Genomic DNA, 17,083 nt, shown 5'->3' on the forward strand with positions numbered 1-17,083 from the left:
TTTGCATATGAGAGCCACTTGCACATTTATCTAACAAGGAGCAACTCGAAAAATCAAAATCAAAAGGAACTTAATTCACCACTCTGACTCATTCCATTGACACGTCACCAGTTGCATTTCCACAGCTTATCATTGCATGCAACACAAAAATTGGGAGGAAAATTATCACAAGGAGGACCATCTCTTCTCCGTTCTCACAAACCATGCATTAGCACCGTTTCACAGAGAAGAGATCCCCTTCCGAAAAAAACAAACTTTAGTTTATCTGATATTTCAAAAAGTTATATAATACGTAGTACTAACTGGCATGTATATCTTGAAACCCGTCGATCCAAAAAGAATTCTCAAATCGTAGGAAGAACATATTCACTGGAAAGGTTGATATCGACTGGAGCAAACAGCATCACGATCACGACTGGAGTACAGTAACAAGATGGCAAATTAATGATTGTCTAATTGACGTACTAGTACAGTTTTTTTTTTTATTTTTCGTGAACGCGTAAAAACTGTTCAAGTCACTGTGGATATGTTTGGAAGATCATAAAATTTTAAAAAGCTACCGGTAAGGATATGAAAAGGTTAAGTTCATTTTCTAAATTATATAACTATATATTCTCAAAATTTAAATAAAAATCTAGACGGTTGAGAAAGCTTCGCAACTGAAAAATTTTAAAAGAAGCTACCGGCTACCGGCCCTACCGCTGTCAGAAGTTGTCCAAACAGACCTATATAGTTTCGTGCCCGTTTATCATTGGACCGCCTATGAACCCACTGCTAGCCTCGTGCTCGTAGATTGGCGACAACTAGCTACGCATGCAAAAACGATTTGAGAAGGACCGAGAAAGACGTGCGTGATGGGGCCAGATACCGTGGCCTGGCCTGGCCTAACCGGGGCCATCATTTCATCCAACGCACAGACCATTAGGCTCTCGCTATCCGAAAGAACAGAAAATTAAAACAAATTCGCCACCACAAACGATCGCGTCGCTGCATCTGCTCTCTATCTGTACACGGAGATAAGACACGAGGGAATTATGCACAAAAAAGTCTCTCTCTCTCTCTCTCTCTCTCTCTCTCTCTCTCTCTCATTTTCGGAGGACGACGTTAATCTCGTTAATTAATTCAGAACACGTAATATTCAGAATATCACCAGTTGATATTATCACATAATTTAGACTTTTAACAGAGACGTGATCTACAGTGCATTATTCAGAGGATGCGGCAAATATAGAGATGATCATTATATCGTTGAAACGGATGAGCGCGCGTAGTTAATCTGTCAATTATTCGCCGTCATTTTCCCGAGGGAATATCGTGTTCCCGTGGCCATTTCGTCTTGTTCCGAGGACTAAGGACAAAGCTTCACGCAGTACGTGTTGGCGCTTTTCTGGCCAGCTGGACGATCATGCCATCAACACAGACACTGAAAGAACGATTACTACCTTGCTAGTGACATGCATGGCACGCCACCTTAATTATATTTCTTTCCATGGAGCTCGGACCAACTGCTTGATGAAACCAAACACGAGAGCTAATATGAGTTTCTTATCATTGCTAGAAGTCGAAATCAAATCACGAGGTCCCCAAACAGTAGGCCATTAATCTTAGCTAGTACTAGTAGCTACTCCCTCCGTCCCATAATATTACAACCTCGAATTGGATGTGATGTTTTATAGTACAATGAATCTGGACATTTATCTGTCTAGATTCGTTGTACGATGAAATGTCCCATCCAGTTCAAGGTTTTAATATTATGGGACGGAGAGAGTAGTTGGCACTTTAGATGATTAATAATAATAATAAGTTCAGCTCTGAATGATTTATCACGTAAATGGGAGGATAAGAATCGAGGCTAGCTATACACGATGCTTAATTTCGTCGTTGTAAGTTGTAAGCGAGAAAGTGACAGCTTCCTCAGAAGCAGGAGGCCCTCCATGGCTGGAGCGAACTGCCAGTGCCACCTGCTCATTTCGACGAATCTCGGCTTTTCTCGCTGCACATGGAGGAAGAAACTCATCAACCCATCTGTTAGCCGGTCGGCACTCTGGCCGGATCACTCCGTCGGCGGGATCCCTCACCTATTGTCACCTCACCCGTCGATTGGCAATTTGTCCGTGGCATCAAGGCTACGGAGTAGTTCATTAGCGTATAATTAATTAGGTATTAGCTATTTTTTTAAAAAATAGATCAATATAATTTTCTAAGTAAATTTCGTATATAAATTTTTTTAAAAAAACACCGTTTAGCAATTAAAAAAACGCGTGCGTGAAAATACAAGATCGACGACATAGTACGGCCGCCAATGCAGCGAGCACCAGCGCCTCCTACGTGCTGTACCAGTTTCCACCAACCTCTGCCTTTCTCTGTTGCGCGCAGCCGCGCGCGCGGGGTCTCGCGCCGTCCTTGGCGACGAGACGACGGAGGGAGCGCGCGGCAGCGGCACGCGAGAGAGTCGTTGTGTTGCGCGCTCACGCGCGAGGGGATCGAGTGATCGACCGACGGATGCTTCACCCTGCGACGCCCGAGCGCGCGCGTGAGCGAGACCACGCCAAACACGCGCGCAGCCCGGCCGGTGGGCTGCAGGAAAACGAGTGGATCACGCGGACGCGCGCGCGCGAGGCGCAGTTGGTGTGTGTCCCGAGGAGTACGTAGGAACTCTACTGGTGTGGCGCTCGGAGTCGGAGAAGCTACTACTCGGCTGGAGTGCAGTTCCAGCCAACACGGACGTGTACCGAGTACCGACGGTGTAATTTTCACGGGCCCCGTGATTTCTCCCGTTCCAAAATTAAAGATATTACTACGAATTTGAAACAAGGAATTTTTACACTTAGGTACCACATATCACCCATTATTTGCATTTGACTTAAATAATTATATATATTTTTAAAAAATGTAAACATAAAGAAAATTATTTTTGTATCAAAGGGAAGGCACCCTCCATTTACATTAAGATTGAAAACATCAATTGGGATGACATAAGCCTATAGACAGACACGCAAGACTAAATTTAATTCATAACTAGAGAAAAAAAATAATAAAATCAAGTAGAGAATAGTATATGTACAAATCAGATAAAATTTGTTTTTTTATGCATATATCAAATTTAGATTTGCATGATTGCGTGGAGTCTTATAATATCATAATATTTCTTGTCAAATTTTATAAAAATTTTATATAACTATTTAGACCGCATGCATATACCTAGATGTCATGGTATCTAGTGGTTGAAAATATTTTTCCTACGAATCAGGACTAGTATTAGGATTATTAACATTTTAAACTAGGCTTATTTATTTTGAGATATATATTATAAATCGTTTGACTTTTTTATAGTCAAACTTATTTAAATTCGATCAAATTATAGTAAAATATAGTAGTGTTTCCAACACAAAACAAACATGTTATCAAACTACATTCAATTTTAAGTTTAATAAAACTAATTTCATATTTTAGATGTTAATTTTTTTTCTATAAATTTGATCAACCTTTGTTAAGTTCGATAAAGAGTAAATAAGCTAGCGTGCAATCGGAAGGAGTGCGGGTCATGGCGGGCCAGGAAGAAGAAATCGAAGCCTCGTGGCCGATGCTGGCGCCATACATGCAGGACGCGGTCAGCGCAAGATGGATGTGGAGCCGCCCGTTTCCCATGTGTTGAAGCTGCAACCAACTGGGAGCAAAACATGCATGTGCTATAGCTGATCCTGCAGGTCCATTTCTCATGCTGCAAGAGGGCGTACGGGTACCAGGTTTCCCTCCCATCATCCCATGTACCTTGATGGCTTGATCCGTTGATCGTGTGCAAACCTAACGGACACTTAGCGTGAGAAGCATATTTGACATATGAGCCGGTAAAGCATTGTTGTCACACGCACATGGGACCGATCGACCCCTCGCCACAACTAACTTTGTCCGGTGCCACTATGCTAATATGGCCGGTTTAAGCTATTGACTCTAAAGATCAGGGCAAAGCGCTTCTACCTCAAAGAAACGAGGGACACATGGCTAAAGCACGAAGGTTGCTTTTAATTTGGTTGGGAGAAAAAGAAGGGGTCTAGAAGCATCTGTCTACTGGCACATCATCTAACCAACACGCTAAAAGAGCATGACTAGTGTAAAGATGCATGCACAAGGGGAACACAAGGAAGAGAACCAGCCAGCTGACCTTGGAAAGCTAGTTGATTATACGCAAAGCGATATCGTCAAAGTAAACCAGTTTAAAGTGCAGTAGGTGCTACAATGTGCAAGCAATTCTATAACCAGTTTAAAGTGCAGTAGGTGCTACAATATGCAAGCGATTCTATAACCAATTTAAACTGCAATAGGTGCTACAATATACATGCAATTCTAGGTAAACGTGAGATAGCTCAACTGTTGAAGTGGCATCTGAGGCCATGGCCTCAAAACCAAACAGATAATCTTAATTGATCATGCAAATGGAACCCACCAATATCCACCTACTAGAGTACTAGGTCGCTGCTCACCAGATAACGAATGAAGACGATTAGCGAGATTGGGTTCAAAACAAATAGCCATGTAAATGTTTTTCTTTTTTTTAAAAAAAAACGTCGATAGATACATGGAAATAATCAAGAAATTAACATGTTTGCAATTTATCGGGTTTGGAGCAGAGAAGCACATGATAGAAAACAGAAATTGAAACAGAGGAACACACTCAGAAAAGTTCAATGAACAATATCTTCAAATATATTTTACCAGCAATTAAATCCACAAAAAGAACTATTAATACTCCAGTCAAACTGGAGAGAGCAGGGTAATTGGGAATAGGTAGCTTAAGATCTGAAAAAAGAATTACCTCCGAGACATCTAAATTTCTTCTCTCTCTGGTTCAGACTGCTGTTCGAAACTGGTCCATAGAAAAAGCAAGCAGACAGAATCACAGAACACATGGAACGGGAGCTGGCAACAAGAAAAAGGCCAAGCATTACAGTCCCTAGTATATTTCAACTGAGCAGTATTCAACAAGTATCGTAGGGAAGCAAAAAATGACAAACATATGGTCACAAAGGGGATGAATAATATGCGATTGAAACAAGTAATTTCTGCAGCGCTCTCTAATCAAGTGGAACAAAAATAAGTCATGGTGCACAGGGCTACAACAAGATTGTAAAACACTGACGCTTGTAACATTCAGAACATGCAATTCCAACATGGCATCAGCACCATACCAGAAACAAGAGCTCAGACGAGAAAGTTGGTTGCATCCAAAGTCATACAAGATACCAAAATTAGCAAACAGAGTTGACAGTGACAAAATAAACACTAAAGCGCTTCTTCATTCTACTACAAATCAATCATACTACTAAATTAGAGAAACCAATGACTAATGCAGGAAATGCAGCCGCTGTATCCTATTGAACTGAAGTTAGATTGAATAACAGGTCCCAACTAACTTCCACCAGGATGTATTGATCTCACAAGTTCAAATAATTTAAATGGCATATGCTACCCAAGAATAAAAAGCACTAATAATACTTTTCAATAGCTGACAGCTCATAGATAAAGCAAGACAAATCAAAGAAATATCATTCCACACTGAATCCAGCACCGAAGCATATCAAATAGATGTGATGGTCATCCAATGCAAATGGTTCAGCCATGGTTTTATCATCCTGGTAGCAATGAAGATATCAACTTGTTCGGTCCAAATTGCAGGTTTTTATTGAAAAATACAGGTACTATTTCAATAGTAAAAAAGGCATAGTTCTTTAATGCCGAGATGACACCAGCTAGAAAAATATCCAGCATGTGCACAGAAGGTTAAATAAGTTTAAGCACTAAAAAAAGCTGGAGTTTTAAAAATTAAGAAATCTTGCTGAATTCACTTGCCTTCATGGCCTCGTTTATTAGTTCTTCATTTGTCAGTTTTAGATCAAAAGTCATTTTCTGGAAAACCTGAGACAATATCATAACATCTCGCATTGCTCTATGCGCATCGTCATGCGAGACGATGCCATAGTGTTCTCTCAGTGCCTCCAAGCTTGTACGACGTTTTTTCCCTGCAACAGAATAGTAACAATATGTAACTTCGGCTAGTTATTATTAAATGAATAGACCAAATAGCACAGATAGGGAACCTAATTGAGAAATGAAAACAGTAAGGCAGAACAAAATAAAATGAGATGTGTCCCTAACTGGGCCCCAACATATGTACAGCTCCAAGCTACTGCTCCTAACTAGGACAATATATCAGCATTTCACTTTTCTGTTAATCCTCATTATGACATACACTCAAAGCAGTACATACGGGAACTTCCAGAAAAGAATAATATGTTCGCTTTTCGACAAACAATACAATGTCATATAAAAACCTCAAGAACGGTCAGCAAATTCCAAGAACTACGGATTTGCTAATAGCAGAAACATGGAAACTGAGTTGTACTACTAAACCATACACAACATCCTAACAGAAGCACTCTTTTTGCATGGTTAAAAGATGAAGTGTGGGTTTCATCTTACTCAATATGCTCCTGGCAAGCAGATAGTGAGTCGTAATTAAATGAAGAATCTAGCTTAAAAGGATGAAGATAGTGAGAATGACACACTCCAAAATGCTGCGAGAAGTGTGTCCTTTTTTTCGCATGCTCAAATCAAATTGACCCCAAAATATACAGTATCTTCACATGCAAAAGACTTAGAGTGAGAGTACTTACCCTCTGCTTTCACCATCTTTTTTGCCAAGAGAAGGGTGTCAAAAAACAGCCAATCTGCAGGAAGTGGTGCTGAACAACGATCAAACTCCTGAGCAAGGAAACGAGCATCAAATTGTTTTGCGTTATGAGCAACCCACAGAACTGGCTTGCCAGGAGCTTGGCGACTTCGAACGAATGCCAATAGTAGTGGGATTACATCACTAAACCTGTGGTAGTCATATTAAGATAACATTCAGAATAAGTGAAATAGTAAATTAACTGTTGGTGAAGTGAGATATGCATAACCAGTTTTCCATTGCAAAAACTAACTTATTCCTACAAGCAAATAATTTACAATAAAACCTGCCTTAATGGCATGCATGCTTGTGAAAAAGAGGGAATACAGAGCTATTGCATACATTTTCCATAACTAATTCAATACTATGGTCTGTTCACAGCATCATGTTGAGTGACAAATACATCAGGGCATGTTGACGACGACTGTTATCAAGACATGTGATGAAGAGATTAGGAATAATATGGATTCGTTGGATGCAAAACACACCTTGGGATACCAGGCCTGCACACGAGATCAGTGCCAATTTTAATGAGATGTTCAACGTAGTCAGGAACAGTCCTTTCAGGATTAACAAGAGTTTCAAAAGTGCTATTCTTTCCTCCAGAAAGATCACAGAGTGCAAACTCAACTATTCTATGATCCTTATGGAAATAGCCAGTAGTCTCAAGATCAAAAACTAGAATAGTTGCTGCCGCCGCAACTTCCTTCCCATGTTCCTGTACTTGTGTTGTGAAATGTCGTTTCCCACAGCTTCTAGGATCAAGCAATTCTACAGTTGATAATCCGGCTTGTTGCTTAAGAAATCTGACAGGGAAGCTACTCCATATACTGTTCCTCAGCTGAATGGATCGAAGAATCGATGACATTGTGCACAGGAAATCCACTTAAAACCAATACGCAGAGCCAAACCTGTATACATTGTCCCACACAACTACCATGTCAGAGTAGATGGCAAGTAATCAACCTCACAGTGTTTCGATATGAAATTTAACCTCCCCCCCAAAAGAAGACTTATCTTCCAAAGTCAATACGTTCTAAACGTAGCAAACGAAAGGAACTCACAAGACAGGATAAATTGCATTAAAAAAAGGGTAAATTTAAAAAACGATGTTTTCACGCGCAGCTGAACTTCCGGAAGGCATGAGGCCTGCGTGCGACTCCTGTCGACACACATCATCCAATCCAGCACCCCCTATAGTTGAGACAGGCTTGAGCATTTCACCTCTTAAAATAAAATGGACTAATTTTTCAGTTTCACGGACCAACCAGGAAGATAGGCTCGCAGCTATGAACTCCCGCAACCTCCCCCAGCGAGAAACAAATAAGAAATCTGCAGGTTCAGTACAGCCAGTATCCCTCCCAGAACCCTACTCCCAACAGTCCCAACTCCCCCCAAATCTCCTCCCCCCGCACCCTACCCAGATCATCCAGGCATAACATCACCACGAGAGAGAGAGAGAGAGAGAGAGAGAGAGAGAGAGAGAGAGAGAGAGGAAGGAATGGAGTTTACCAGCGCCGACATGAGCGTACGACCCCCGCCGAGATGCCCACGCACGCCGCCACCTCCCCCGCCGCCGAGGGATTTAGCTAGGGGTGGCTGCGGTGGTGAACTGATTGTGTCGCGCGGCGCGTGATGCGGCGAGCGAGACGGGGTGGGGTCAGTTAACAGAGGTGGTGGGGGATAACGGCGCGGAAAAAAGTCCATTTGACAACCTTAAAATATGCCGCAACTAATTCCTATCCCTAAGCGAGTAAACTGGATAGTTTCTCGAAGTATTGAAACCAGTGTAATTTAACTCCCCAGCGATTTTGGAGGATGGTTTTAACTTCTCTAGCAGTTTTGGAGAACGGTTTTTACTGACGTGGTGGTGTTGACCTGATTTTCGTCCCATGTGGGGGCTTATGTGGTATTAGAATTAAAAAAAATTATGTGGGATCCATTTACCATCACTCTCAAAACATATTGCAAGACCCCCATCCTCTCTCTCCAACCCTTCTTCCCTTGGCTTCTCCCCTTATCCTCATCTAGCATCGGTGCAGAGGCTGCGCGCGGCGGCCAGGCGAGGCAACAACAGCGGCGACGGTGATGGTGTGGAGTTGGCTCGCCGATCCCCTCCTTCCAACAACCATGGACGACGAGGAGGAGCATGGCGCAGCACGGCGCGGCGTTGCTGTCTCCCTTGTCGATGGCCCCATCTCTCTTATCGGGAGCCTTCCCTCCTCTCCGTCCTTCACCACCCCTCCCCCCTCCCAGCGGCGGCGGTGGAGAAGGCCGAGTGAGGCGGCAGTGGCGGTGGAGGAGGCTCGCTACCTCTCTCTCTCTCTCTCTCTCCCGAGGACCCTTCCTCCTCCTCTCCATCCACCCTCCACCCTCTCTTCACTGTAAGTGCGGTGGCCGATGAGTTAGCGGTGGCGCAAGTTTGGGCTCGCCTGACAGAGCGGATAGGATCAAGGAAAAGGGTGGGGAGCTAGAGTAGGAGGCTGGTCGAGGATGGAGTGGAGCAGCGCAGGGGAGCTTGGGGTCATGCTCCCAAGCAGCAAGGGTCTCCCGCGACGGAGATGGACAGGAGCATCGCGAGCGGCGTCACTAAGCTCCCAAGCAACATGGACGTGGGACGTCGACAACGCTACCGGGTGATAGAGACAGAGTCGGTGGTGGGAGTCGGATGTGGGGAAGGGTGACGAAAGGGGCACAGAGAGGTGAGGAAAACTTTGGTGGAAGGGCCACAGCCGTCGGTGAGGAGGCGGCAACAGAGAGTGACACGAATTGCGTTGCTTGGTATGTGAGGAACCTCACCCACAATGACATCGTGAACTCCTCCCACACGCGTGCTTAGTTGGGAAGATTCTCCTCTGCGCGTGCCCAACTGACGACTCCTCTCAGAGCACGACCTCCCAGCGAGATCCTCCCCAGCGCACGACTGGCCAGCGAGCTCCTTCCCCATGCGCAGTCTCCTGGTGAGGTCCCCCCTCACATGTTGGGATAAGGGAGAGAGAGAGGGGGGAGGAAGAGGGGTTGGAGAGAGAGGATGGTTGTGGGTCCCACAATATATTTGAGTGTGAATGACAGATGGGTCCTACAGATATTTTTGTTAATTCTAATGCCACATAAGTGTCACGTGGGATGAAGACTAGATTAACACCGCCACGTCAGCAAAATCGCCCTCCAAAACCTCTGAGGGAGTCAAATTGCACTGGTTTCAATAGTTAAGGAGTCATCTGATCCAGTTTTCTAGTTAAGGGGTACGAATTAGAGTGGCCTCCTTCTGAAGGGAGTCGGAGTAGACTTTTTCCTAACGGCGTTGTGTGACTGTGCGGTGGGGCCTTTCGACCTGGTGAGAGATGGGCCGAATCTAACGGCCCGTTCCTCCGTGGTTTTAGTCACCGAACCCCATTACAACCGGAGTGTACTGAGTAAGCACGGCCTGAGTAAGATATTTGGGCCAACATTTATGTGCTAAATCTTCTTTGGGCCAAGGCCTGATTAAATTTAGTTCCTACTACTGTAGCGAGCAAGCTTGCTTTCTTCAGTTTTCGTTGCAGTATAAACTATAAGCTGTTAAGTTCGATCAAAATCAATCTTACATTTAAGATCCAAACCGATGTGATGTTTTGTTAATCATCCAAATCGAAATCGAGACTTATCGTCAGCTAGATTAGAAGCTAAGCGTGGGGCTATACGCTGGCGTTTTCATCAGTTGGTTCTGAAGGTTCTTTCAGTATCAAGTGTACTGTCTGCATCCTGCAGTGCAGCAGGGAATAGAGTTAACCTCTCTCTAATTATTCGTCCTCCTTTTTGCAAGGATTTTTTTCTGTCTTACAGATGAACTCGGGTGAATCCAAAAGAAACCAAATTGATCGATCGATCAAGATCAAGTACAGTAATTCAGTCCAACTCCAACCACTGTGTATTGCCACTCCATTTCTACAATTCTACAGATGCACAAATCTCTATTTTTCTTTCATTTCGTCAGACGTGACGCAACCTTCACGAGCAAGCGTGTGTTCGTCGTGCTTGCATAATGCTCTACTTGTCCACATCACACTGCCCCGTCGTTGCTGCCGTCCTTATCCCCCGTAGGATGACTGATCCTTGTCTTCTGACGAACAGCAACAACAACGCATGCACTGCACTGAGCTGAGCTGGATGGATTGTATATCCTAGTATGTAGACCCGTATCTGATAGTATATTGAGATGTGAAAGGAATACTTCATAGAATCTTTGCCCCATGGTTAACTATTGCAGCATCATGGAATCACGATCCTGTAGAGATTAGTTGTCTTTTTTACAGAGTTCGGTGTACAATCTCTGTAGGTGCAGTGCTGTCCGTAGGAGTTGGTGGTATTTGCTGTCATCCTGAAGCTTTAAGGTGTTGTTTGGTTCACTCCCAATCATTGCCAAACCTCCATGCCAAACATAGCTAAATTTGTGGCTTATAAATTGATGACCACACCTTAGGTAACTTTTGGCTAAAAGATGGGTGTATGACATGTGGGCCTTTGAATTGAAAAACTTTGGCATGCCACAACTTTGGAAGTGAAATAAACGAGTATCCTAGAAAGTGTAGCAAAGTTTGGCAAAGTGAGGGAGTGAACCAAATAGCCCCTAAGTAGTTTCACAAAACAGTGGCTGAAATACAAACATGTTTATGAATCTTGGCCCTTTTTCTCTCTGACTTATTCATCCAATTATTAAATCATATTTATTTATCGCATTATTGAAACGGGCTATTTGCGTCTTCATGACGAGAGTTTTCGAAGAAAATCCGTAACATTTTTACCATGGTAAGCAAACAAAGACTATATCAAAACTGCTTTGGAGCAAAACTATGGGCTCTTCCTAAGAACATTTTTTTAATTTCTGTTACCAGTTACAATTGATGTTTAATTAATTTGTGTAAAAGAAGCATATGCTGGCGCGAGTATGTCGCATGATTTTTTATTTTCCTTGGCCTATCTGGAAGCAACATGTATGTGTTATTACAAAAGGTAAGATCAGCCAATTACTTCTCAGTAGTGGGTAAGATTAACCAATTACTTCTCGGTAGTTTCTCACTCTTGTACTCCAACTGGGTGTGTTAGCCTTTCTCTTGTGACATGGAAAATTGTATTCAAAAGCTTGGAAACAATTTTCTATATCAATTTGATCTGTAGATAAGATTCCATGCACGCGCATTGATGGTGCAGAAAAGAATTTTTAGTTCGTGCCAATTCACAGAAATGACAATGCAATAAGGCATTCGGGAGCTTGGTACTGTTTGTTTGTTCTTTAGGTGCCAGAAACAAAGGGCAGAAATCAAAAACTTGAGATGGTCACTACTATGTCCTGTCCTTAGCAAGGAACATCCATGTGCAAGCGTGCTGTTCTTGCAGCTGTCCAAACAAAAATTCCAATTCAGAGAGGCCACTAGCGGCATATGCAACGAACCAGCAATTTAATTATTGTACTTGTATAGCATAATTTACCATGAAATCTGAATGAGAAAATTTACCCCCCTGTATAAGAGCAAATAATATTTTCCGCATTACTTGTACAATTTTTTTTCTCCTGTTATATTCAATAAAATTAGCACAATTTAGTGTCGGTTCATTAAAAAAAAGAATGAGAAATTTGGGGTCATTAAGACTTAAAAGAGGTACTAAAATTTTGTGTATGGAGATTTTTTTTTGGTGTGCTGGGAGTGTATGAGACCCGTCCATCACTTCTAATCTAATAATTAATTTGACACCTCCTGTTATCTAGGTACTGAAAGGTAGCAATTTTTTTCGCCGGCCTAGCTAGCTAGCCGATGTATTAAGGAGGAGAGGGTTTAGAAACTGTACAGGGATGTACAAACAGAGCCAAAAGCCAAAAGTCTCACACCAAAAGCCAAAAGTCTCCTACTACTTTGGGACTGTTCCTCAGTTACAAAAGAGATAGTAATAGATAGAGAAGCATAAATACCTCCATTATTTGTAGATGTCACTTCACATCAAAGAAGAATTCGGCTTAATCTCATCTTTTAGATGCTAGAAGATCCTTGCTGTGAATGGCTATCATCGCATATTTGACACAAACTGCACCAATGCTTTCTTCATTCCATTATTAGTCCTTAGATATATCAGACGTTTGATACAACACGCACACATGCAGATATGCTGCCTGCCTGCCTCGTCAGAAATTAGGAACAAACTCTCCTGGTCCTTAAAATTTACTAGCTTCAAATTTATCCTAAAATAAAGTTATTTTTTTTACCTACACCCATATCATCTTTCATTTAATTTTTTCTATCTACTTTATATTCTTAACTAATTACTTCCATCAAAAATTCTAACTGTTTTATTAATAATTTATATAACAATATAACGAAAAGCTTACATTTTAGGACGGAGGGAATATCCGTTTGATGCACAACACAGGACAGCAGCACAGCAACCATCTGAGCCTTTAAATACCCCACACCACGAGACCTCCCCTGCTCCGCTCCAAGACACTCGCACGCAGACATCACATCCATTCCAGGCTCGATCGCTTCGATCCCTTTGCCTGAGACCGAGTAAGCCATTTCTCCCTCTGATCCTCCTGTGAAAATTTCTCCTAACCTTTGTGATTGTTTGCCTGGTTTCTCTTTTATTCTTGCATGTGTTGTTTCAGTTTCTTGTAGCGTGATTCTTGGAGATAATTTACAAGGATGAGGGTTTTCTGTTATTTCTTCCCGAATCTTTGGGATCAGTCAGATCTGTTCTTTTTCACTGTACAGTTCATCAGTAATACTGTTGGAGCTTCGATTGGAATCAAAGTTTAGATTCTGCAAACCATTCTTCTTGATTGCATGGCTTCATTTAATCATGCTTCTTCTTTTTCTTCAGTTTTTTTAAACTGTACTGTACTAGAGGCAGTTAGAGTATAACTGTTAATGGATGAACTTGGTGGCTGAACTTCTAATGGTGATGACTTGAGCAGAGAAATGGAGCTAATCACAAACGTCTCCGAGTATGAGCAGCTTGCAAAGCAGAAGCTGCCGAAGATGATCTACGACTACTACGCCTCTGGTGCAGAAGATCAATGGACTCTCAAGGAGAACAGGGAGGCCTTCTCAAGAATTCTGTAAGCTACCTTCCAAAATAGTAGGCTTTATCTCTAGAAAATATATTAGACTTTTAGCTAGCTGTTTCTATCTGGTAGCACACTGCTGGATGAACTGTGTTTGTTTTATTTACATCAGCAGATAATAATTGAGCTTAAAGTAGTGCAATTGAAAAGTTCTTGGAAATATTTTTTTCAAAAGGATCCCAGTTCCATATTTTTTTTGATGTCTCATGAAAAGATAGATGATAGATATGGCCAGAGGCGTCTCCAATCCTAGTGGAAAGCTTACAAGTCCGTGATTATAATTAACTTTCGGATTTTTTCAAGTTTCTGACAAGGTTTGAGTGTAAGTGGATCAGTTTGCCTTTGATTAATGTAATGACATGGCGGCCAAAGTGGACAAACAACATTGAGTAGAGGACAAAGATCAGACGTGTCTTGTGACATGTGGTTTGTATGGTCAAAGTAGATGACAGTTTCATTAAGAATTCTCATACAAAGATAGTACTACATGACAACATTACTTCTTCTCGGTTTCAAAAAAACAACATTACTTCTGCATGTGAAGATATAGATCATCTGCAAGGCTCCAGCTCATTGTAGAAAACTAGGCTTGCATTCGTTTCTTTTAGACTTGAAATATTTCTCTTCAAACTTTGCTGCTCCCAGTTTCTATAGCTATCCTGGATATATACTGTCATACTGATGCTCATGCTAGATGAGAAATACTCTAGCTCAGAAAAAAAAACACGAATATTAAGGAAGGATCTAATATAAAATAAATAGAAGGAGTGAGGTTTCGAACCCAGGCCGGCTAGTCCACCACCTTGTGGCTCTAGCTCAGAAAACGTCTGTTGACAAAATAGTCATACTGCATTATCTTCAATCGGATACAAGGAAGTCTCGCACACGTGATATATTTGAATATGAAAGGTATTGATCACAAGATTCTTGAACTTTACTTTACCCTTCCCTGAAAAATGGTTCCAGGTTTCGACCGCGAATACTGATTGATGTATCCCGTATCAACATGGCTACAAATGTCTTGGGCTTCAACATTTCCATGCCCATAATGATTGCTCCCTCAGCCATGCAGAAAATGGCCCACCCCGAAGGTTTATCCAAGTTGCATTCACCTAATTCTTTCCTCTTTATTTTTTTTTTCAAAGCAATGTTTCTCATGGAGATGTTTATCTGACATGCAGGAGAGCTTGCTACTGCAAGAGCAGCTTCTGCTGCAGGAACAATAATGGTTTGAGAGATATCCAAAAGCTTGTTATGTTTTTTTTGGTCTCAAAATGATTAATTCAGTGTTCTGATGCTATGGCTCAACATTATGTTTTTTTTTTCAGACATTGTCTTCATGGTCCACTTCTAGTGTTGAAGAGGTTAATTCAGCAGCGCCGGGGATACGTTTCTTCCAACTCTATGTATATATTTTTCTTCAAAAATACTTAAGATGTAATGAGGAGCAGTGTTTTCAGTTTCTAAACCTTAGCTGAGTTACCTCTGTCTTTACTAGGTTTACAAGGATAGGAATATAGTACGGCAACTTGTCAGAAGGGCTGAATTGGCTGGTTTTAAGGCGATTGCACTCACTGTCGACACTCCAAGGCTTGGTCGCAGGGAAGCTGACATCAAGAACAGGTCCTAATCTAGCAACTCTGTACACAATTACTGTATGCTTTACCACGTTCCATACTGTCATTTCATCAGGGGCTTTACAGTCTTAAGTATGTATTCTGAATTTCCGATGTCTTGCAGATTCAACTTACCTCCACATCTGGTATTGAAGAATTTTGAAGCGCTGGATCTCGGCAAGATGGACAAGGTTTATCTAAAACTGAACCCTTATGCATCTATATATGAACAAAATTTTCTTATATTCTTAAATGTGTTTTATGTTTTTATTCAGACAAATGATTCTGGCCTTGCTTCCTATGTTGCTAGCCAAGTTGACCGCTCTCTGTCTTGGACGGTATATGCTTCGATACCATCCTTAGTTTTGTGCACCAAACAATGAATCAGAAACTGGGATACTGTCCTGGTTCTTCTGGCACTTCTCTGTGGCAATGAGATGCTGATGCTACTGATGCACAATGCAGGACGTGAAGTGGCTACAGACAATCACCTCGTTGCCGATCTTAGTGAAAGGAGTCATGACTGCAGAAGATAGTAAGTGCAGTTTCAGAGTTCTGGTTGCTCATTGTTCATTGTTATGGCATGCCATGGTCTGATGGCTGATGATCACATGAATTTGGTGCAAAATGCAGCTAGGCTTGCTGTCGAAAGTGGCGCGGCCGGTATCATCGTGTCCAACCATGGAGCTCGCCAGCTAGATTATGTTCCTGCAACTATCAGCTGCCTGGAAGAGGTATATGCTATTAATTGCTAACCCAGCTACTGTCATAAAATGCACTTGTAAACATCTTCAGAGGAATCTTCAGTGCAACTGACATATTCAGAAATTCTAGCAAGAAACTTCCCTGAACTTCCATGATCTATACTGAAAGTGTCGAGCAAACTCAGGTCGTCAGGGAGGCAAAGGGGCGGCTGCCGGTGTTCCTCGACGGCGGCGTCCGCCGTGGCACGGACGTGTTCAAGGCCCTGGCGCTGGGAGCTTCAGGAGTATTTGTTTGTCCCCAGAGCCTGCATTTTCAATCAAGTTAGTACAGTACCATCTGAATTTACAGCCCGCTTAACGCCATGAGCATTTGGGTGTTCGTCAGATTGGCAGGCCGGTGCTGTTCTCGCTGGCCGTGGACGGCGAGGCCGGCGTGAGGAAGGTGCTGCAGATGCTCCGCGACGAGCTGGAGCTCACCATGGCGCTCAGCGGATGCACGTCGCTGGCCGAGATCACCCGCAACCACGTCATCACCGACAGCGACAGGATCCGCCGCTCCAGGCTGTAGAGGCTAAGCTCTGCAGCGGTTGCAGTGATCGAATTGTCCATGTATGGTATGCTAGTCCATTTGAGATGCTACTGCTAGTAGTTATTGTGATCCCTCCCACATTTGATGATGCCGGGTAATAAGGAGAGGGAGGAGGCTGGGATGTGTGCCTCCAGGTGTATGTGTTCGGTGTTCCTCCGTGATGGAGGAGTATGTAGCAGGGAATTTGTCACTGTTGCTGTCGTTGGCAGGGAATTTGGTGATTCAGAGTAGTTTGTGTTGGAAAAAGGAAAATCTGTCCAATTCTGTCTCGACACTGACTGTGATGCTTTGCATCGTCATTTGTCGTGGACGAAACGAAGCTTTTGCCTCTGTTCATGATTTTTTTAACCT

At 42.6% G+C, this 17,083-nt stretch overlaps 2 protein-coding genes across 3 annotated transcripts; one reads left to right on the forward strand and one right to left on the reverse strand.

Annotated features, from left to right (window-relative positions):
- Positions 1-5,653: 5,653 nt before the first annotated feature.
- On the reverse strand, positions 5,654-8,366 carry LOC4337047 (exonuclease DPD1, chloroplastic/mitochondrial). The gene is made up of 4 exons (XM_015778487.3): positions 8,240-8,366; positions 7,216-7,638; positions 6,672-6,877; positions 5,654-6,017 (listed from the first exon to the last, which is right to left on the reverse strand). Exons 2-4 carry the CDS (start codon positions 7,593-7,595, stop codon positions 5,821-5,823), a joined length of 783 nt encoding a protein of 260 aa, XP_015633973.2. The 5' UTR covers positions 7,596-7,638; positions 8,240-8,366; the 3' UTR covers positions 5,654-5,820.
- Positions 8,367-13,187: 4,821 nt separating this feature from the next.
- LOC4337048 (peroxisomal (S)-2-hydroxy-acid oxidase GLO3-like) lies at positions 13,188-17,063 on the forward strand. Of its 2 annotated transcripts, none has more exons than NM_001419889.1 (12): positions 13,188-13,266; positions 13,674-13,817; positions 14,790-14,914; positions 15,005-15,051; positions 15,152-15,229; positions 15,322-15,446; positions 15,564-15,630; positions 15,715-15,777; positions 15,905-15,974; positions 16,073-16,173; positions 16,329-16,433; positions 16,529-17,063. In NM_001419889.1, the coding sequence occupies exons 2-12, from the start codon at positions 13,678-13,680 to the stop codon at positions 16,709-16,711; spliced, it is 1,104 nt and encodes a 367-aa protein (NP_001406818.1). In that variant the 5' UTR covers positions 13,188-13,266; positions 13,674-13,677; the 3' UTR covers positions 16,712-17,063. The 2 variants fall into 2 exon arrangements, with proteins under 2 accessions (NP_001406818.1, NP_001406819.1); NM_001419890.1 differs by having other exon boundaries at positions 16,329-16,427.
- Positions 17,064-17,083: the final 20 nt, after the last annotated feature.

This window comes from Oryza sativa, chromosome 4, assembly GCF_034140825.1.
Source record: "Oryza sativa Japonica Group chromosome 4, ASM3414082v1".
NCBI classification, from domain to species: Eukaryota; Viridiplantae; Streptophyta; class Magnoliopsida; order Poales; family Poaceae; genus Oryza; species Oryza sativa.

Bases quoted from the DNA above. Each gene is read 5' to 3' on its own strand.
- LOC4337047 (XM_015778487.3), bottom strand. From the start codon at position 7,595: ATGTCATCGATTCTTCGATCCATTCAGCTGAGGAACAGTATATGGAGT. The intron at 6,878-7,215 runs GTGTGTTTTGCA...TGACTACCACAG, and splicing joins TGCAGGCCTGGTATCCCAAG to GTTTAGTGATGTAATCCCAC. The intron at 6,018-6,671 runs GTAAGTACTCTC...ATTCTGTTGCAG, and splicing joins AAAGATGGTGAAAGCAGAGG to GGAAAAAACGTCGTACAAGC.
- LOC4337048 (NM_001419889.1), top strand. From the start codon at position 13,678: ATGGAGCTAATCACAAACGTCTCCGAGTATGAGCAGCTTGCAAAGCAG. The intron at 14,915-15,004 runs GTTTATCCAAGT...TCTGACATGCAG, and splicing joins GAAAATGGCCCACCCCGAAG to GAGAGCTTGCTACTGCAAGA. The intron at 15,631-15,714 runs GTTTATCTAAAA...GTTTTTATTCAG, and splicing joins ATCTCGGCAAGATGGACAAG to ACAAATGATTCTGGCCTTGC.